The 22924-nt window shown below is 34.7% G+C and overlaps 1 protein-coding gene across 4 annotated transcripts in view; it reads right to left on the bottom strand.

Annotated features, from left to right (window-relative positions):
* REPS1 (RALBP1 associated Eps domain containing 1) overlaps nucleotides 1-22924 on the bottom strand; it is a 64279-nt gene that overhangs the window by 15697 nt on the left and 25658 nt on the right. For 2 of the 4 annotated variants that reach the window (XM_085055692.1, XM_085055691.1), the window contains exons 4-10: nucleotides 19955-20108; nucleotides 13658-13785; nucleotides 13015-13177; nucleotides 12651-12714; nucleotides 11934-12088; nucleotides 7215-7354; nucleotides 2444-2524 (exon numbers count right to left, since the gene is read on the bottom strand). In XM_085055692.1, coding sequence (XP_084911818.1) covers nucleotides 2444-2524; nucleotides 7215-7354; nucleotides 11934-12088; nucleotides 12651-12714; nucleotides 13015-13177; nucleotides 13658-13785; nucleotides 19955-20108 — 885 coding nt within the window. The remainder of the gene's footprint in view (nucleotides 1-2443; nucleotides 2525-7214; nucleotides 7355-11933; nucleotides 12089-12650; nucleotides 12715-13014; nucleotides 13178-13657; nucleotides 13786-19954; nucleotides 20109-22924) is intronic. The other 2 variants (XM_085055694.1, XM_085055693.1) reach the window with 1 other exon arrangement.

Raw genomic sequence — 22924 nt, forward strand, 5'->3', positions numbered from 1 at the left:
GCATTGACCTTACACTTATGCATTTGTCATTCAGACAAGTGCCTCCATTTAAAGTACTTTATAGACAGTCTTTTCAATTTGGTTTAGAGACTGAGCACAGACAGCTTAGAAAAAAATAACTTCAAAAATTAGAAGCAGCCTAAAAATATGGACATAGCTGTCTGAGGTTTTTTTACTGTCTTCTATATTCAGAATACATGAATGGGTGGGCCAGTGACAGCACAAGAACACGTCCACATTACATTCCCTCCTAGAAATAACAAGGAGCTTCAAAACTACACTTGTATCAGTAATTTAATCTGTTCTGACTACTCAAGTTAATCAATTTCACCAGGTGTAATACATCTACATCAGTATTTTCTGAAACTGTTTCAACAACTTTCACTACTCTTGTTGCTCTTGTACGCCAATCTTAAAACCACTTTCTAGTCACAGGTCAAACATTCTTGTTTGCAGGAGGCTTTTAGGAATAGTTACCACTTAAAAATATTTTTTTCCTCTCTGTAATGAGATTATCATGCAAAGATCACTTTTCCTGTGGCTACTCCAGACCTCTGCTGTACTCTAATGTGCAGCTGTTGCAAAAGTCATGCCTCAAATAGTTAAATGGATTTTATATAATGCATTAATTTACATAACTAATCTAATTTTACATAAAACAACGTTATGAACTTTGAGTTAATAAAGGCATATTATGCTCCCATACTAAGGGTACTGTTTTATTCTTTCCACTTTTCTTTTACTTCCAAAGCAGCTGCTTTTCCAACTGAAAAAATAACTGGTCTGTGAACTTACTCTCTGGATAGTTATTAACAACCGCTTGAGAAAGCTGATTTTCTGTCCTCTGGGGAAGCAGTTGTTCCATAAATCAGTCCTATGTATCACTACTGAGACTGCTAAAACACAAAGTCTGCCTTCAGCCACTGAAAATTTGTCATCATTTGTTCTTCTTTTAATATGGAAAACAAGGACTCTTACCCCAAAGTCTGTTACCTTAGCAAGTATCAAAGATGCTCACCATTCTTTTCTAAACTATAAGTATTTCAAGAAAGGGACTCAAGAATGTGATTACCCAGAAAAAAAATTTTGCATTTCCAGTGAATTTTTCATTATACATACACACAAACATATACTCTATGTAAGACTTTTTCATCACTGCTGTACTTTTTAGATTATCAACATATGAAAAAATTTAATCTCCAGATTTCTATCACTTGCTAATTATGTGTAAAGATAAATTACTATCATTGCAGAAACAAGACAGTGATAGCTTTTTACTGTCAAGCAATCATACACAGTAAGTAACAACTATAAACTGATTTACATCATGTTTACCTCATTAAAACATAAAAATATGGTATACTTAAGAACAATCTCAGATGAAAGAGGGCTGGTTTTTGCTTTAAGTAGGACATTTTCACACGTTTTGAATGTTTACTAAAGGTTAATTCTAAACATGGGAACAGTGCAGCTTAAATTCTAGCTTTCAGTGTCTAGAAATGCTATTTCTACATAAACATCAATGTTAACTTTGAGACTGAAGCTCTGATCTATTTAAAAATATATGTATATTTATGTATTATATATTTTCAGAAGTGACAGCTTTGTTACTAAAAGCAGTTAAATGTGTATTATGCACACCTATTATATTTTGTTACAGAATCAAATGGACACCAACACTGTAATTAATTAAATTAAAATGGACACTCAGTGGTAATTAAATCTGTAAAAAAAGCAGGATGAAAGCAGCAGTTAAATACTGCATTTCTAATGCATTTCAGAACTGCTTTAATGTCACATGCTGTAGAGCTTAAAACCAGCAGAACTTGAAACGCTGTAGTGTATTTCTGGCTCCCAAACTTGGCAAGATATTTAACTACATAATCTTTCAGAGCACTCCTCACTGAGTAAAGCCTTAGAACACCACAAGTTTAGCCGAAGAAATACTAAAAGCCTTATTAAAAAGTAACTTGGTAAAAACATTTGGAATATGAAATACCACACCCATTAAAGCCCAGTAGCTTTTTTTCACAGAAGTTGGCACTGTCTTTGTGAAAATCAGGCTCTGCAACTTGAAAAAACCAAAACAACAACGAAGACAAAATCTACAACAGAATTGGTTTATCACTGGGAGTGGCCCTTGCACTGACTTACACATCTTTTCAAAAACCATTATGTTAAACTACTTTGTTTATGACAGATTTTGACAGCAGTATTGTATTAGGTCAAAATCAACAGGAAAAAAGCATTCTTTGCAATCAGAGATTAAACATGAGCAGTACTGGAAAATCTGTATTCCGAAAATAAGCGAACAAGCTAAGAAGCCTGCTACCATTCCCCAAAAAGCAGTCCATGGATTCATGCATAACAGCTAAATACAATGAATGGAAATTCAGTGTTAATAAAATTAATTTCAAACAAGCAAGCTAAGTGATTGACTTACAGGATCAGCTGGTGCAATGTTAGAATCAAATTGGGTCAGAGTTTGTGAGCTTGAAGAGCGTTCGCTAAACGTCTCCCACTGCTGAACAGACAGAGGAGAGAAGTCAGCATGATGAAGAAGATGAGAGAAAAAGATCACTGAGGAGATTTAGCATAGTAGTTCAGGGGTTGCACTGGAAAGTACTATATTTGCACGGGACAGTACTTCACTTGGGAAGCACACTAATATATATATTAAGTATTTCTATTTCAGTCTGAGATTGCTGTGGAACCAAGTTTGTTATCTGTCAATATTACTTTTTACAATCACATTTTATAACGAAGATACAGGTACACAAGCAACTCGGAAGTACCTTCGGAGTTCATGCTTGCCAATGAAAATCATTCAAGTAAAAAAACTGGTTAAGCTATTCATATATTTGAAAGATAAAAATCAGAGACATGTTGTGTGCATTTGTAGTCATAAAATCCACAGAAAGGTTCCTCAGCTTTGTAGCTGCCAAGTTTCAAGCATATTTAGTAAATGTGGATTTTCTTACAAAATCCCAGACAAATGAACACTGAGCAGAGTACTCCAATCACACCAGTTTAGCTTGCCAGTGCAACCCCCGAGAAGTGATTCTACACTGTAAAAGAGCATTTTCACAAGTCTAAATCACTGACAAGGCAAAGAATTAAATTCAAACATACTGTTGATTGCTAAAAGCAAATAAGTCAATCTCTGAACAATTTTATAAGATATGGGCATGCTGCATCAATACATGGCTGTCAAGAGTCCTCATGCAAAGTGAGTCAAGTTACAGCCACAACTGGATCAGCAAAGCACTGAAGTAAATGAAATTAGTCTGTGATCTGGAATCCAGATTAAAAAAATCACAACAGGAATGCTAAACCTGTTATATTTCGGTTAAATAACAAGTAAATATTAATCATGTTTCAAACACTGCAAATACAAGTTTCAAAAATTACAAATACAAAATCTTTAGTGTTCAGAAATTTTGACAAAAACTATGTTACTTAGAGTTGTGGAAAGAACTTGGGAGTTGGACTCAATGACCATTGTGAGTCCTTTCCAACTCAGAATATTGTGTGATTCTGTGTGTGATATTCTTGTTCCATCTCTACAGGTAAATCAATCTAAATGATTCCAGAAGATACAGGACAAACTATATGGTGTCAGTCAACCTAATATCATGTTCTCCTCTACACCAAATTATATTCAGTGAACAGCCTGTATGTGAACCATATCTAAAGCAGTTATTTCAGAAATAAATTCTTAAGGAAATTCCTAAATAACTGTTTACAATCAGATGAAATGAAATTAGAAAAATATTAACTAAATTTGAATTGCTGTCATGTGTGGTTAAACTTCCTGTGGATAAAGAGCCTTATCTCCTCATTTCAAACTTTACATTAGAGCAAAGATAACAGAATTCTATTCATATGGGGGGTGGGTATTTTTTCTGATCTTTTTTTGTTGTTGTGGTCTTTTGTTGGTTTGAGGTTTTTGTTTGTTTGTATTGGTTTTTAACACAGAAAACTACCTTCTTCATGGATAGAATGTAATAAAACTTTTTAGGAAGGATTCCCAACTGCTCAGTTCTCCTTTTTAATACTCCCTGTATTAAACAGTTCATCTGTGTGTCACTTCACTCCTTCATGAAGAGGCAGCATTGCAAGTAGTTTGGAGCTATACAAACCTGTTGAGTGAGCCAGTTTTCACTAAGTCAGAAATTTAATGGCCAACTTCTGCCAGTCTTTCTCCTGATTTGGCCTCTTGCATTTGCACAGCTGCTCATTTCCATGAAATATAGTAATACTTATTTTAGGTCTACCACTAACCTTTTAAACTTGATTTGGCCAGCAGCTTGAAAGTTACTAGTGAGACTGGCAAACAGACTATTTGATTATAGAAATATTGTTTTTCAATTTTTCAAAAATTCCATAGGGCATACAGCACTTCTGTTATATTTAAGATAAATGGTAAAATATTATTTGTTACAGATGGATGCTCCATTTATCTTACTATACTACTCTGAAGCCAAACTGAAGGTACCTTTATTACTTGTCCTTGGGCTCCCTAGCTGGACAAAGACAAATGAACATCAACACCTTCTAACTGCTCTGGAAATATGCTGGCGTGCTCCACCCTGAAATACTACCAGAAGCCAGCTACTGCTAATTCCCTAGTTAACAGAAAGCTGAATAGATTAAGAATCTACTGGACTGCACCTTTAACTCTTCAAAAGGTAAAAGCATTGACAGGGTAAAACTCATGCTAGCTAAAACTAGAGTATTTGTCTTCTAAAATTGCAAAAATTATTTAAAATTACTCTTTAAGGGTTGATTACTAGAAACTAAAACTCACAGCAACGTGAACCATTACTAATAGCACACCAAAACATTTGAAACAAGGTGTAACAGTTGTAAACTTTAAAGCAAATCTCCATATTGGTGTTAAAACTAACATGACTGCATGTCACTACACAGTTTTCATCAAAAAATTAGTAGGTTTTTCAATTATTTTAAGCTTCCAGAATTAAGTGCTCAGCCTTGAGACTTGGCTGGAAAAGATGTCTGAAGTGATAAAGAAGTGATGAGTAAAGAGATGAGAATGTGAAGCATGTGGTATCCAAAGCTAGGCAGATTTTCATGGTGCTCTTTATTCTGAAGTTTTAAACTGATGCTTTGGTCTATACTTGGGAGCCTCCAGTAAATGAGCCTGGCAACTGCATTCTATAAATCAACTGTGAGGTAGAAAGAATGGAGTAACCAACAGTTTTGAGACTAATAGGATGAGACTGCTTGGAATGACAGATAATCTGAAGATGCAGACCTTTTACAAGCAATTCATTTGTTGATAACATTGGTAAGAGATTGAAAGAGGCAAAAATTAGACTGGTGCCTGCAGCAATACCAGAAATTTTTTCATGGAATTAAAACCTTGAGGACTTTGACCTGACTCATGCTGAAAAGAAAATGCTAAGGAGAAAGAAACATGCACAGCACCACATCTGAAAAATCAGAAATTCATTTGTGTTAGGACAAAAAAACTCTAAACATTTAGTTCAACTCTTATTTTAGTATAGTTAGTATCCAGTAGTATAGCTACTGTGAGAACTTTTCTAAACCTCTTCAGTTTTAGCAGACTTTCAGAAAGAAAATACCACCTTATCTATGTGAACGGATAGTCAGTAAGACAAGATTCTGGCTGACAGAATTATAATTCACTTTGTTCCACTAGTGGAATTACCCTATTCAATTGATGTGAGTTGCATTACACACTGAAGGAATCAGCTCAATTATGATGCAGGTTACCAAATGATTAGCTTATTAAATCCTTATTGAAAACACAAGGGAATGTATCTATGCTAATTTTAATACAGATGCAAACATTTACAGCTTTTTAGCAACAACTGAATGAATATCTGCTCCACCTCCCTCTTAAAACATAGCTTTCTACCAGCAGTCTGAGTCACTGTCTAACAGAACAACTAAGAATCACTAAAATTTCCAGTATTTTTTTATTTATTAAGGATTTGACTATGAGGCTGGCATTTGCCCTTATGAGGAGCAGCAGATTTATATAAAGTCCTTCCCTCCTGAGAAATGAAGGAAGCTTCCTCTGCTCCTGATGTTAATCCTAAAAATGTGCTTATTTTCTGCTTCATGCTGACTTTCCTTTGTTTTGTCTAAATCTTTTACTACCAATTTTCTATTCACTTGAAGTCTAATGAAGAAAGAAAAAAAGCCATGAAAAACTCTTTTAATAGAAGAAGGTAATAGCTATTGACAGAACTATCTTACATGTTGAAACAAGTTTTCAGTTATTATCAAGTCTCAGATAATAAAAAATAGTTTTCAAAAAATAATTTAATTTTTTTTTCCCCTCTTTTTCCTCCCTCATAACAGAAGTAAGCCTACAACATCTCTGTATATAGCTGCAGACAGAAACTCATTTGAGAACCTGAAGCAGCTCTTAGAATAAACCAATGTTTTATTCTAAGTCAGAGACAAAAATGTTAAAATAGAGCAACAAGAAAAACCTAGAAATTAATCCCTTACAGGCCTTTTAAGCAATGAACATTTGTGGGGAAAAATAATATAAAAAATCCTGTTTGCCAACTTCACATTCAAATTCTGACAAAATACAGCTCTACTACAGAAGACTGCTTATATAGCAAATATGTATGGTTAAGGATGATGAAGCCGAAGCACATAACAGTAAAAATTTAAGATTTAAATAAATTTAGTCAATGGCTGGCTTCAGATTCAACTCTGAGTCTCTGTTTCTGAAACAAGCCCAGGGCTATGACTTGTCTATGTTACTGGTGATACTTCAGGCTAAAATAATCTCCAGAAATAAGTCTCAATGTCCAGATCTGTCAGAAACTTATTCTGTAGTTTAGCAAAAGTGTTTGCAAAAAAGGTCTTCAGAGGTAACAAAAAACCCCAACCAAAAACATGCCCTAAATGAAAAAGATCGGAAATTAATTCAATTTTTCCAAAACACACAATGAGAAAATTTCATGATTAATATAAAGCTTAATTACCATTAATGGCATTTTAAATAGCTGCTCATCTCACAATGAGACAGAAATATCACAATGAAAACATTATTTTTTTTATAATTTAACACAGAACCTTCCTGTGTCTATTATCCTAACTTCTTTATAATTTGTGATCAACAATCCACTTATGACAAATTAGAGATGCGTACTCTATTTAGTTATTGACTGGCAATGAAGTAACTCTTAGATAAAAGTGCTAACCTCACTGCTCTGATTCAATTCTGGCCAGGTCTGGTTTAGGGATGGCATTGATGGAGACTTGCTTGGAGGTGCTTCTGCTGGAGAGCTGGAGTAACCTACCTCACCAGTCTGTTCCCCAACTTCTGAAACGACAGGAATCACTATAAACAAAAACCATAAATTGCATTCAGTTTATTTTTAGAATCGTTCCATCTCATGGAAAGTGCAAAGTACCCTTTGTTTTCCTATTTTTCGAGTAAATACTTAGCAGTAGACAAAACCCAAAAAACCCAACAACTCTCATTAAGTTAAAGACGCTGTTTATTAGGTACTAGTCTTATTTTAAGGATGTTTCTGAAAATTAGACTTTGAAGATTACTCTGTACCATGCTATCTCCCAGTACTTCAGCCTTTAAGTAGCTTTTTCAGATTTTGATTACATATAGAATTAAACAGTTTGTCTTACAGTATGAGGAAATAACTTCACACTAAAATTTACTACATTATATCCTGCACTAAGCATTTTATCTTGCAGACTAAAACATTTCCTTGTATGAAAGGTCAAAGCAAAACTAGTATCTCAATGTAAAACAAAAAAATTTGAAAACAGACTAAGAAAACCATTCCCTCAGATTAGTCCCCAAACAAGATTAGTTTCAAGCCTCCTTACTAAACCAATGGTGTTTCTATTCACATTCTGCAAATTGAGTAGGTCTAGTAGTTGTCACATTGCAACTGTCTTTTGGCACTGTTTAGTTTTCTTCCAAAGGAAATCTGAACAGCAGATTAAGAATTCTGCCTAACAAAATCCTGCTTACAATGTCTCTTATTTTGGTATCACAATGCAAGCTCAAACGAGGCATTGAGAGGCTCAAAAAACCTGAAAGTTCAGATTACAACTGTACAGTGCGTAAGTAACAGGAACAGTTGAAAGAGTCACTGACAAGTAGCTAGACATATTAACATGATGTCAGAATTAAAAGTCTGAACAAGACAAAATACTAAACAAGTTTTAATTAAATTACCATTAAAAAAAGGACTGCTTGATGGGTATGTGATGGAAGATGACAGCCACAAGAATAAGTTGTATCAAAACTTGATCAAAAGTTTTGATTTGATGGTTTTGGGTGCCTAAAGAGCTGAACTCTGCAGCCTGCTCTTCTGCTAAGACAATTCAATATTCTGCCTAATTTTCATTCAGAAGAAGCTAATAATAAATCTAACATAAAGCTGAACTGAAACCACTTGAATATTTGAATAGTCAATGGTGACCAACTATACCTCTGGAAAGTAACAACCCATTATTGTCTCCAAAGAGCTGCTGGGGACAGCAAGAGGCAGAGCCCAAAAAGCACAGCCAAAATACTGAAGTTCAAAAAAAATTAATTGTGCCTTGACCCTGAGGTCAGGGGCAACTGAGGTGCTATTAACATGAAAAAAAGTCACACACAGAAACCAGTAAGTCATCAGAATTTGAAAGGTCATGTAAACTTCCTTTAAATAGCCAGACATGAAGCTGTTTCCATAATGTTTCCAAAGTTGCCCAGCACCAAGCATCTTGTATTGCTTTCCTTTAAGGGAAAGCAATAAAAATAGGTTACATTGAGGTGTCATAATGCCACCAAGTAGTCAAGCTGACATATTGTGGTCATTGTACACAAAATAATATATTAAGTCCAAAATATGCCGGTGGCAATATTTTGGAAAAACAAATTGCATGTTAATTGTTCTGAAGTGTAATAAGAATAAAAATTTTCTATTATACTAAAAAACTCAAAATTCTCATTTCACTGTAGATAACTGACCTAACTTCCAGTGTTAAACACAAAGTCAAAAGGTAAGGCTGAAAATTGCTGTGGATAGACTACACAGTTACCAGTAATTCAAGGAATTCTGTGAACACCTACATGAACATGCTTAAGACCTTCCATGGAAACCTTTAAAGTAATTTTCTAAGACATAAGACATGGCAGATTCTTTTTCTTACAAAGAAATGGCATTGTGGCAGCGACCCAAACAAACATTCACAGAAAAGCAAAACCTGCTTTTCAACGTTTGTAAAGGTTGGTAGTTTTTACTAACAGAGATAAAATTGAGCTTGAAGGAATTACAATTCTGTAGAGATGTACTGCTGTACTAGGAAAAGTGACCAACTATACAAATGCTTAATTATACAGTAAGTCTGTGCCGTGTGAGAGAAATACATATCTCTAGTCATGAAACCAGATGTAAAGCAAGACCATATCTCAAACAGGTTTGGAACACCTGCAGCTGGTCACATATTGGATTCACAGGGGCCAATGAGAGACAGGCTGCCACAGAGGCTCATGAGACTTCTTTTCTGCCTGAACACTGCCAGAGGGTGCAGGGAGCCCTCTGTTACTCCTCCTTCTGCTGGCCACTAGTTCAAAAGTCAAAATGGAAAAAAGCAGCACTTTTCAAGTGTAGAAGATCAATGGAAAACTTTGTAACAAAAGAAGAGAATTAATTAAGGTGCTGTTAACACCTTAGAAATTAAGTTTGCCATCTTGCACATTGGTTTAAAAGACATTCAAGCAATTAACCTTATTCAACAGTTAGACTGTACATTATTCACAGTGAGACATCTCAGCAGAAGATCATTAACCATTTCTTTCTTTGAGAAAGTTTTATTCCATGCAAAAAGTACACTCAGAAAGACACTCTGGTGTCATACTTTATAGTTTGTATTTCTAAGACAACTGTGGGAAGAAGGCTTTATTGAAATACAACTTGTACGGGATCTGAAAAGTTATAACCAAAATTTAACTGGTTCATCTTTCCAGGCTGATTTACAGTCCTTAAGATGAACTCATGTAATTCAGCATGTTCATTAGCCTGCACACTGACCTACCACTAACTTTTAAATTAGTAAATATATGCTGGAGATTTGGACGGTTGTAACTAAACATAAAACTACAGCCACATCAGTAACTTGGTCTGAAGTATTTTATTCAACATAGAAGTTTTGGTGATAAATCGTGTTAGGTACTAGATAAGATTAGCTATTTCCAATGCTGCCGACCCAAATAAATAAATATATAAATAAAATAAAGCTAATTGGATAAAACCCCGCAAGTTTGCAAGAACTTTAATTTTTCATTGTAGCCCTTAATAACTGCAGAATAAAGTATCAAACAGATTTTTGTATTTTTTATGCACAACTTAGGTAGCAAGGTAACCTTTTAACATTCACTAGAACAGGATAATTTCCCTTTAATACCAGAGAGAAAAATAAAAAGCATTTTATTTTAAAAGCAGTTTTCCCTCAAATTTGAAAAGCCTACTTTGTACCTAATGCAAGTAAGTTTTATATTAATGAAGTTGCCTGTAAAATGAGAACAATAAACATACATGTAACATTACTGGTTTAGTGTCTGATGTATAAAGTTTCAAGACAATTTCACCTGAAATCTACAACCAATAAAAGCAATAGAAGATCAAGTACAAATATAGTAGTTGGGTGTGGAGTTTTTGGGGTTTTTTTGTGGGTTTTTTTAGTAAAAATGGTTTATACAAATAAATTTTATTGCATTTCCTACAAAGATTTTTGCTTGATCGCTACCTTAACACAAAAAGAGAGAGAATGGGAAGGTTTTAGACATTTGCTAGGTATTAGCCCAATTAACTGCAGATACTTCTTATGAATGTCTTCATCACAGCAAAATGCTTACTCATACTGAAAACACTTCAGTGGCAGCTCTTTGAAAAGCCAATCTACTTCCACAAAAAATGGGTTCATTATTAAAGCAGAAATAGTAAGAAACACAGTATCTAGTTTAAGAACTCATCAATAATTTTGAGATTAAAGGCTTTGACAACCTACAAACACAGTACGAGGAGACTCCCTTTGAAGTATTAAATAAGAAGAAATAAAATTCTAGCAAATCATAGTACCTGTGGACTCACAATATAACATGAGTTTCCAAGCAAAGACTCTTTGTTAAAAAGTAATCTAAAGCAGCTTTAAAATATTCAGTTTCCTTTATTTTAAAATAGGAAAAGTAAGACAGCCACAAACATCCTGTTTTAAACACCACTTTGACATGGCACAGTAGTTTGTTTTTCGGTTATGGGACTGAGTTTTTGACACATATTAACAAGCAGAACTCATACATTCAGTGTTTTTTCTGGGAGTATCCAAAGGTAAAGGACAATGCACAGAATAATTAGGTGCCAACACAATGAAGGATAAATCTGCTTTCAAGTCAGGAGTTGAATTTTAAAATAAAAAGCCTATGATTCTGATCCTGCACTTTTAAACACCTATCCTGCCCTTAGCATTGAGTCTGGGAATATTTTCTAAGTACCTTCGATACTTAGAAACTCATGCCATACTTTCACAAATGAGGGTGAACAAAAAGCATATTCATTTGAAAGCAAGTCTGAAGTATAGCTGGATTGGGAAACTGGAATACAGTAACTGGTCATGAATAAAATCCATATAGTGACAATTTTGTTTTCCTTAACCTTTAAAGGACACAGACAGTATTTCCAAATGTAATAGTGTAAGTGTGCTATTCCTAAATAACTACCCTCTATAGAAATATGTACATGCTCCAATTAGCTTTGAGCACTGATTAAGACTTCTAAAAATTGCACAATGCTTTACTTCATATTGACAAATGCTTTCTGCTCATACAAACAAGCATCTATTGATATATTGCAAAAATTAGACCATAATTTTAAAATAGTGACATTTGTGTTGAACCCATATCTTACCTGTTGAGTCTTCCAAATCAATCAGTTTGGGCATTAAACTTTCAGGTAACTTTTCTGGCAAGTCATACCCATTTTTCCTAGCAACTACCAGATGAAAAGCAGCACAGAACTCGTCCAATGTCAGCGCACCATCTTTATCAAAATCTGACAGTTCCCTAAGAAGGAAAATTTGGTATAAATAAAATTTCTAAAGGTTATTTTATCTCCAAAAGACAGGCTTCTGTTTTGCTACTTGGATGAGCAAAGTTTATTGTTCACTTCATCCTACTAAACATTTCATATTAGTGCTACATACTTTACTCTTCAAAGATGATGAGCCTTCATTAACAACAGCTTCCACATCATTCACAAATTGTATTTAAAAATACATGAATATGTATATTCAATGTACATTTACTTAGACATAAATGAATAAATAAATCTATATAAGAATTATTTATATTTGAATGCATTTTTAACAATAAAAACCTCAAATTGCTTACAACTCTGAAGAGTTGGAAATTTTCTCCAAGTGCCTTGTAAATAGTGCCAGCCTAGACCCACTAAAGCCCACTGAAGTAATACTGGCATAAATATGAGGACTGAACATACTAGTGTAGTAGTGAAATTTGACTTAATAACACTTTCTAGTAAGTAGTTATTAGATGTCTACCAGATAGCTGTCATCTTTCTGAACAGTTGTCATTAATAATTATTTTAAATAATTATCACACTTACCAAATATGAGAAAGTTCAAGAATAGGTAGTTTTGACTTAGTGAAAAATTCTTTAGCTGCAGATCCTGAAAAATGGCAACAATAATTTTTACTATTTAAGACAAGTGAAATCATTAGAACACTCACACTCACTGTAAAGGTGATGAGTTATTTAGCAACAGTTGTGGGGAAAATTGCACTAATTACTAGGGTTAAATGAAGAAAAAAGACAAATTAGTTTCTAGTCTTTCTTGAATTATGCTGAACTATACTAGAATATTATCAGCAAAATGCAGAACTTCCTTTGAAATAGTATGCAAGCCTAAGTACAAAACAGTCTTTGTAACTGATGCACCCACAATTATATTTTGTAAAGAGTAACTTACCTGGTATAAATCCATTTAGATCAGGTTGAATGGTTTTAAACTGATTAACATAATACTGCCTTTGTTCATCAGTTATTTTCCAGGGGTCATCATAACTACTTGATTGCCTACGAATTTCATTTGCTGTTGTAGCTGATGCTACAGTTCGTACTGTTGTCTGGTCCTGAAATGAAATATTTTTCCTCAGTATTATCTACCTAAAATGCTTCTACGAATTCTCAACTTCTTGCCTTCAAAATATAAAACATAGTTAAATCTCACAGTAGTTTAAAAACTGCAGGAAACCATCAGCAGATTGCATCTCCAGGATAATGACAGGGTGTTTTTGCACACTGATACACATGGAATGACTGCAGGTATGTAAGCAGAAAAAAAAAGTATGGCACATATGCATAAAAAGCTAAATACAAATGTTTTAAAGTCATAATTGTTGACACTTTAAAAATTAGTAGCTTTCATTTAATCATTCCAAATTAAGGCAACTCAATGAAACAAGTATCTGTTGCAGCAAATAGCACTGAATAGACTACAGCACAGATACACAGTAAACATCTGCAATGAAAATTATGAAGGAAAAAAAAAAACCCAAGAATTGCAACATCAATCTGAATGAAGCAAATCAAATACCAATAAAGTGTCACACCTGGACAGAAGCAGGATGCATGGCTAAAAGAGCACTGGTTGGTGGGGTATCTGCAAAACTGACCCAATTTTCTTGATGGGGTGGTGGTGAATGGCCAGACCATATGGGATCACTAGAAGTAGATGAGCCTGAAAGTAGAAGAAACATTTCCTTTTCAAAAGACAACCTTGAAAACTGAGAAAGAACTATGGATATGGAAATATCTCCTGTCAGAGAGATATACTCTAGAACTGTGAGAAAAATGAAAACCAAATTGCATCAAGGTGACAAAGTTCATCGCCTGACATGTCACTCCTGTAGCTTTTTACATTAAGTCACCTTCAAGCTGCACTAAAAAGACAGAACTGAGGAACAAGCTTATTGCAACACATGTAAAATATAAATTGGATTTTACCCATTTAATGGGTTTTGAATCAGTTAATAAACACTCCACCTTTTCATTTATTGAAATAAGCAACACTTGTATGAACAAATACTATTTAAGAGTGGCATATGATATTAGCATTCAACTTCATTATCATTATTAAACTTTTTTCTTCCTTACGTTGTAGTTTGCCATTTAAAGAACAAAGTCTTGGATATTCCTTTTAAGAACTGGGGGTTTTGGCACAGATAATCCTTTTCCTTTACATCGTTTCTACACTATCTTAACTCAGTTGCTTAAAAACAGACCAAGAATAAGAAAAGGCATCCATACAGAATGCTGATATCTGCTATGTATTAACTACCTGGAACACAACAATTGAGATTCACCCAGTGCCTTGCTATAGTCTACTTCTGAAGTACTGCCAATGTTCAATGTCTTAATATTAAAATAACAGTGAAGCAACTACAGAAAGATATGGCCATCTACTGCTCTATGTACAAAAACATTAATATTCTTTTAAACTGCAGTTGCAAATTAAAAATTTAAGGAACTCAGATCAGAGAGAAAAAAAACCACTTAGAACAAGTCTAGAAGAAGCTCAGAACTCCATTCTACTCCTTGATTCCTAAAAGAAATGCTAAACTCCTTAAATCTAAACAACAGTTATGAAACAGATGAATCTACTCTTCTTGCACAATCAAATGCTTTCTCTTGAAATATGTCAAATAAAATCATACTTAGATAAGAATTTCTGCTTTGTGTGTAGAAACAGACTTCCTTTTAAAAGACAGGTCAGCTTCTTGTGAGTTTTTTTAAGCCCTCCACACAACAAGAAATAGGACACGGATGTCATAAATTTAATCCTGCTAGTAAGATTTAATTTCAAGCAATAAACACCAAGAATTTCTTGTCATGATGCTGACTAAAAAAAAACCTGCTATGACAAGTCCATTTATATAGAGGTAATCAGTTTATGAAGCTGACAAACATCAACAATTTCAGGTTCTTGAAGGCTTTATGACAACTACACTGCAGTAAACAGAACTAAGGAAATCTGAGAATCTGTGAGGCACACTGAGGACTAACATCTTAAGTGACAGTAAAACGGTTAGTATACAATACTGTTATTTAATACCTAGCAATATGCAATTGCTCTTTCACTCCATAAATGAAAAGTAGTAAGAAAAATGCTAAGAATTGGTTTATCTTTGCTCTTTTCCTACATACAAAAATCATAATTATGCAGAACACACTATAATCTTGCATTATACTGAGTAAAAAGTAGTATTTGCAGGAGAATTTAATAAAATTATTTTTTGTGGTTTTTTTTTTTTTTTAAAGTTAGCTTTAATATGATAAAAAGGTACTATTAAGTACTCCTTTTGTCCCAAATTCATCCTCCACTTTTGAAAGCCCCTGATGTGGCCTTGAGCTTCTACTGACTTTATCCAAAAGTGCTGAGAATAAAAGTAATGTGTCTGACAGTCCTTTATTTGCTTTGAGGCTCTTCTTCAGTAGCTCACCTAATCCTCAAACACTAGAAAGAAACTTAAGAGGAAAGCTGAGTCTCTTTCCACCTTGTCTCTTTCAGGACTAACAGTCATATGCAGACAACCTTCCCATCTGTCCTATCGATATGCAACACTCAGATCTTATTTTTGATACACTGACTTTCCCCTTCTCTGCCTCTCAAACACTGACATTATTACCACTAATCTTATATATGTTTACGCCTCCTTTACTGCTCCCAACAACTGGTCTTGTTACAGTTCAATTCATACACTGCTTAACACAGTATCTGTTCCAAAGCAGTACTTGGACAGCAATGGAGATGCCAGTAGCACTGAACTGTGATACCTTCTGAGTACCAGTATTACAAGAACTGTTTCCTTTCTCCTCTGTTCATATAATACCAGCAAGAACATTCTTACTTTACTGTTCCTGTTATTCACTCTCCAATACAGTGTGTTTGGACACAGGATGGGATGGCTGGAGAACACTGGAAAAAGATTACTAGTATCCATGAACACCTGGACCTACACACATGCTCATGGACTGTCACCAGCCAGTAACTCCATTTGACAAAACCAAACTGGAAACAGAGAAGTGGAAGAGAAATGGAAGAAAACTTGGTCACAGAGAAGACTCAAAACCATCAGTCTCTTTTTATTTTACAATTTGAAACCCAATGAAGAAACAACCTTCAATGGTCTCTGTGCATCTTCATCAGTGAAAACACCATTAACACCACTTTCAATGGAGAATAGGCCTAAGACCAATTATGAGATTTGAACAAGTTCATGAATTCTAATTCTCTATGTTTAGTACGAAGACCTAACAACTTCCTGTAGTTGCTCTGTATCTTTCTCTAGCTTGCATATCTTACCAACACATTGCTAACTTGTGGAAAATTACCTCATTTCCCGTGGAATAAAAGTTACCCCCTTTAAGATATAAATAGACGTGTAAGGAATATTCTATCTAGTTAACATGTACTTTTCAGTAACTAGACAAATACTGGTTTACTAGAACTAAATTTTCAATAAACTCTATAAACTAACAAGAGCTCTCCTTATCATCAATCTGTGGTGAAACAAAACCGGAAGCTGAATACAATTCTGACAATAAGATAAAATGCTGTAAAGCTCTCCTGCCCAGGTAAGATTAATCCGTACCTTTTAAGAAGGTCAATTATCAGTTATTGAAGCATTAACTAGAAGACAAAGGACTATTCAGTCCCCTACAAGCCCAGTATCTACGGGCCATAAAGATGCAAGGGAACTGTCAGCACAGTAGACATGTTCCACTTTTGTCCCTGAAGTGTTAATGAACTGGTACAAAATCCCTCCCCAAAGAGAAAAGAAAGAAGTGTGGCTTAGGGCTGCAACTTCTCATACATATTCACACATCAACACAGAACTCTGATGTCATGCCAAAGAAAGCTAACAAATGTCCTAGGACAGAACAGAAGACCTCAGATTTATTTACTTGTTTTAGATCATTAGTTGGATACTACCAACATAAAAGTTCTGCTTTGCTTCCAGTCCCAAAAGACTACAAGGTAATAAAAAATAATTTCTAGCCCCTATGCCACTCAACTATCATCTGAAGTAGAGAGAGTCCCTTTCTTCCAAGTATGTCAACATCAGCAACATTCTAGCAGCTGGAGCTGTAGCGCAAAATGAGATGAAAAGGTAGAAGTATGGACTATTTTAGTTTTTGCTCTCTTGTAACTGTAGGATCAGGAAGCTCACATCTCATATACAGTTTTGCTTCCTACAAGATGTTCAGTCATCCACTGGATTATTCTGTGAAGACTTTTCCAGACTGGAGATGCAAGCCAGAGCAGGGACACAAAGCTGTTTAAAAATCATGTTATCTTAAATTGTTAAAGGTGCCTGAAAGACTTAAGAGACTCAGGTTTTGAGAGAATTGGCTCTGACATTTCAGGATGAGACCTGAGCTAACTATAAATATTCTATAAAGGTGATCAATGCATGTCACTGAACTTTTAATTCCCAACATTAAAGTAAAATAGATGCACCCGTTGGGGCTCTTTTTACAAAAATTGTTGAATAAAGATGGTAACAAGCCTTGGCTTTTGATTTCATATAAGCACACTGAGCTAGTTGTGACAGTGCCTCAGAAACCAGTAACATAAAAAGCATCCTAACAATTACTGGACAACACAGTGACAAAAAATTGTAATATCTGAATTCTTTTGCTCTGCTGAGATGAGAACAGGCTTTCTTCTTGAGAGATTGATAACTAGAGCTGTAAGTTATGCTTTAGATTTCTAATGCAAGACAAGTTGTAAGATTTTTAAAAAACCAACAATTGAGTTGTTATCTAATAACTAATTATAACTAATAATTATTCTACAGCCCAATTCAGTAGAGAAAGCACTGTTTAACTTCGTTCATAGTGGGAGTATGAGGATGCAAGGGAACCTTTATAATGCATAAGTCAGAATCTTCCTGTTTAAATACATCTTTCTCCAACAAAAAAAATTAGATTTGATTTTTGCCCTTCTGGTTTAAGGCAACATGCTGTTTATTATCTGACCCACTAGAAACATTTTCACACTTGAAGTTCCATGATTACACTTGACAACCTCATTATATGAAATAATGTTTGAAAATAAAGTGAAATACAAGCAGAGAGACCTGGATTCTCATTTTTCTTGGATCACAAGTGAAATGGCACAGTCCTACTGAAACTATAACACTTCACCTGGCTTCTCAAAAACATCTTGCACTGGAATCAAGATGAGCTTGTGGCACTGATTTTAAGGAAACTAACCAACAGTCTATCCGGTTCTATCTAAATGTCGCGAGAACATAATTTTTCTATAAACACTGTCCTTAAAAAGTAGGAACAAGAGAGGGGGGAAAAACTAGGAGCTGCCTACAACAGCTGAAATTCAAATCAATAGTTAATCATCTGAAGTGCAAAAGGATCATCCACAGTAAATTACGTTGACAATTTTTCTTAAACTAATGCATGAAAAACAACTCTATTTTTAGCATTGCCAGAACAGACAATCCTTTGATAATAGCATCTTTGAATTACTTTAAATAAACTATGAATGTGTTCCAGTTTGGAATATAAAAATCAGGGAATACTGAGCTAGTTCAAAAATATGCTCAGACTACTTCTGAAATATTTACCCATTAAACATCACAGGGAAAGCATTACCAAACTGAAATATTAATATGCTACTACAACTTTATTTTTAAGGTAACAATATTGAACTCTTCAACACTAGGAAGAGTTTGCATACTCTCCTGGAGTCCTTGACTTTTTACGTTAGAAAAACTTCACAAGTTAGAAATCAGCCATCAGACATACTTGTATTTCAGCTTCAGGGAAACACAGATCAACTATGGGAGAAAAAATGTTGAGAAACTGAGTGCTGATAGTGCTTGGACTGAACTCTTAGAAGGCTTTATATATGCAATGAGCAGACTAATAATCTTATATTTTTTAATTATAAATTGACTGGCACTTACTAGCAAACAACATTCAGGACACTGGCATGAACCTCTGCATACAACCCACTTCACTTCTGAAGTTTTCTTTTCTTAGCTAACCAATTCTAATAGAATCCCTGTTCCTCCACAGATGCTTAGAACTAGAGAGTGACAATAATTGAAAGGTAACAGACCGATTTTGGAATATCATAACTGAAATAAACCAAGCAATCACAGTTCAGTCTCAAACTACAGCCTACAAAATGCAACATTTTATTTAGCAGTATCATCAAAAATCCAAATCTCAATCACAGCTGCTCCCACATTTATTAAGACTACCAGGATATCAGAAAAGAAAACAGAATTTTTAAAAATATGAGATATTAAGGGAGAAAGCTTTAAAATCTGAATACAGTGATACAACAACACGGAGGGTCTTCATATTAAATGAAGAACATTAAAGGATGAAAGGCTTCACTGAAACAAGTGGTTCTACCTTGACAGATTGGAAATGCAGAAGCTTCAGTTATGTTTACATAAACTTTAAAGAAATCAAATTAAATGTTTTGGCAATTCACCTAATCTACCAGAAATATAATTCAAACAAACAATATATTATCTCCTGCTTTCCCTTGAGGTCCCCACATTTTCAGGTATACTGACAGCTCCTGCACAATTTCAACAGGATTATCAGATTTGTTTTTAAAAACTTTCCACTGGAAAACTTACACACTCTCTTTCCCTCCTTCCAAACCCTTAGCATTTCCCACATGACACTAACAGATCTGCTGTGTGCAAGACCACAGATCTACAGTGCTGCTGTCAACACAGACACTTGAATCTGTGAGAAAATTTCCAGGGCTGGAAAACACAAAGATAAACTGCCCTAAGCTCATATACTTATTTGAGAATTCCACAACTTCGGGTTACAGCTGAAGCATAACAAGACATTTATACCTGGTTGCACTTCACTAAATGGAGCCCAAAAAGGCCCAGGTCCAGCAAGAGGTCGCTCATTATTCCCTCCGCTGGGATGGCGGTTGTGCTTCCTCCATGTATGTGGAGAGGTTGGTGGGGATTGCTGTGGTGAAACAACTGGAGATGTGGACTCCTAATAAAACAAAGGAATCTTTTAAGTTTTTTACTACATAACTAAATACATAAAAGCCTATCTAAAACCAATATTGCTAGAAACAACCATCACTGCAGTTAAACTCTCATTTTAGAGAGTGAAAATTTTAGTACTTTTTAAAATGAGGGAACAGGAGAAGTCAGGTACAGTATGACTAGGACTGGACACATTGACATCAAACAACATCATCTAATATGTTTTTAACTTAGCATTAAGACAACAGCAATGCCAAGTTAAATGACTTAGCTACAAAGGAAACTAGATTATAAAACTTACTTTCACTTGTGATAAAAGTTACATTTGAAACCAGGTCTCAAATAAAAATACTTACTGTACAATTTATAATCATACCAAATGTTCATCAAATGAGTCACAATCAATTACTCTTATTTAAAACAAACCAGAATTAAGGATTGAGGGGAAAAATTCACTAGATAGGACACTTGTTTTTTTAATATGCAAAAACATAGATGCAATTTTTTAAAAAGAATGATGCTATTTAGGATATACTTCTGTGCTGTGCAAGGTAATATTGCCCAGATACTAAGGCTTACGCTTCTATTTAATCCCATATTGTACTATATTCTTCCTGCACAGGTGGGAAGAAAGAGAACCGCATGTGCAATTTCTACATGGAATCAGTTCTCATGAGACATTCAGATTATCAGTTTATTTCATTTCAAATAAAATACAAATGAAAAATAATTTCTATTGTAGAAAGTATTTATGTAAAAGAAAGTAATTTCTTCCCTATATCTTTATCTTTTGAAATTCTTGTTTGCCAGTTCTCCTGATTTGAACTAAATTGTATTGGTGAAAACAAGGACAAGAAAGCAAATATTGAGCTCCAAACATCCTGAAAAATAATAACAAAGCAAAAAATCTCAAAATCTGTTTCAGCAGTACACAGAAATTTTGGTACTCTACGTTAACAGTTGTTAATGTACTATCAAGTACCAACAGACAGACTGACTGACAACTGACAGGCTTCCCCAAAATTACCCAAACTGATTTACTTTGCCTAATATTCAAAAACCATTAAGCTTTTTACACAATATTACACCTAAGTCTAAAAGTTTATTAAAAAGTAAGAAAGTGCCATAAAAATGCTTTTCTCAAAGCAAGATATATATCAAATGTGCATGCATCCTAACAAAAAAGCTTTAGAGCCACAATGACTGGTTAATTTCCAGTGTGTTGATGTAACCTTTTGTCTTTTTTTGGTCCTCTGATTTTCCTATTTCCTGTGAAGCAAAGCCACCTTGGTTGATTCTGCAATTGAAATATTTTCTGGAAGTTCTGACCATCAAGTCAGATTTCCTCAACTAAATTTCTAGGCCATGAGATTTCAAACTTTTCATCCCAAGTATTTAAATGATGCTTATACATACTGGCAAGGAGTTTTACCTCTTTGCCAGTGGCTGAGAGTAATACTAGTTCACTTCAGCTTCTAGCAGAGGGATCAGCTGACTGCACAGTCTGAGTTACTGTTCTTCCACAGTACCTCCCATGAATTCAAGATATTTTTTTTTTGCTGCAGCTGTATGCCTTTCTGAAATTTGCCTGAAGATTTCTCCTTGTTGCGTTTACTTGACAAATTTATTTTCAATGGCAGAATGTTCTTATCCTTACAGGTACAGGGGGGCAAGAGAGGAAGGAGTCAGGATATCCAGAGTGCTACTTGCAGGTTGGAAGATGGAACTGTGGTTGAATGGCTACTGTGCTCTAGCATTGTGCAACAGGTGACAGGAAAACCATGACACTGCATCACTCAAATCAATGAAAAGCTTCCTCTTCCATTGGCTCTTGTATAAGCCATCTTTTATCAAACAAGATTTGAAGGATGTTTGAATTTTTTAGACAAAACATCATGGAGTAAACCTAGAGAAAGCTATGCTTGGACACAGATGCCATTCATTTAGTCAAGTACTCTTACAAATCAGATGGTCCAGAAAGACACAAGAAAACCTGAGGCAGATAAATGTACGATAGTCTACCTAAAGAAAACTACTCACTATTTCTAGTAACTGCATGTGAACATTAAAACTTGACACACAGTCCTCATGAAGCAGCCCTGCCCTACGCTGAGAACTGTGACTCTTCAGTAAGCCTCTGGCTAACAGCTGGTCTTATGCTGCTGGCATAGGAAGAAATTTTAAATACAATCCTCAACTTCAGTTCCTCTAAATCTTTACTTCACATGTGGTTCATGTGATTCTGTAAAGCATGTAATAACAGTAATCAGATCATTGTAAGTACAAACATAGGAAGTAATTAACTTTGTTCTCACTGTGCAAGACATTGTACCAGAATTCCAAACATTTACAGATTTCCCACAATTGATTTGGAGCTTACATATTCCAAAATTATTAAACAGCCAAAACATGTCACCAGCTCTGATGTCAAAAAACTTCTGGAAGGGGGACAAGCCACATCTTCAGCTTTACTGTCATTACAAGACACACATTCCCAAACCAATTTACATGGCATTACTGTGACACCATCTTTTCCTTTTGAAATCCTAGTCACTCACAAATACCACTCATGACATTCACTCAGCCAGCTCACTAGAACCCTAAAAGACCTAAAACTTTAGTTGTTTTTTTTTTAGTATATGTACATTTATATATACACACACAAATATGTGCATACACATAAAATGTCTTGGCCAAAACACTGATGGCTTGATGCAAATGTAAAGAAGGAAGATGAAATCCAAAAAAGACTGGGGAAGAGGCAGGACAGTAGAAACACTGACTCACATTCAAAAGCAGTCATGGTAAAACACAGTGAGT

The sequence above is a fragment of the Lichenostomus cassidix genome, chromosome 3 (assembly GCF_008360975.1).
Source record: "Lichenostomus cassidix isolate B80296 chromosome 3, HeHo_3.0, whole genome shotgun sequence".
NCBI lineage: Eukaryota > Metazoa > Chordata > Aves > Passeriformes > Meliphagidae > Lichenostomus > Lichenostomus cassidix.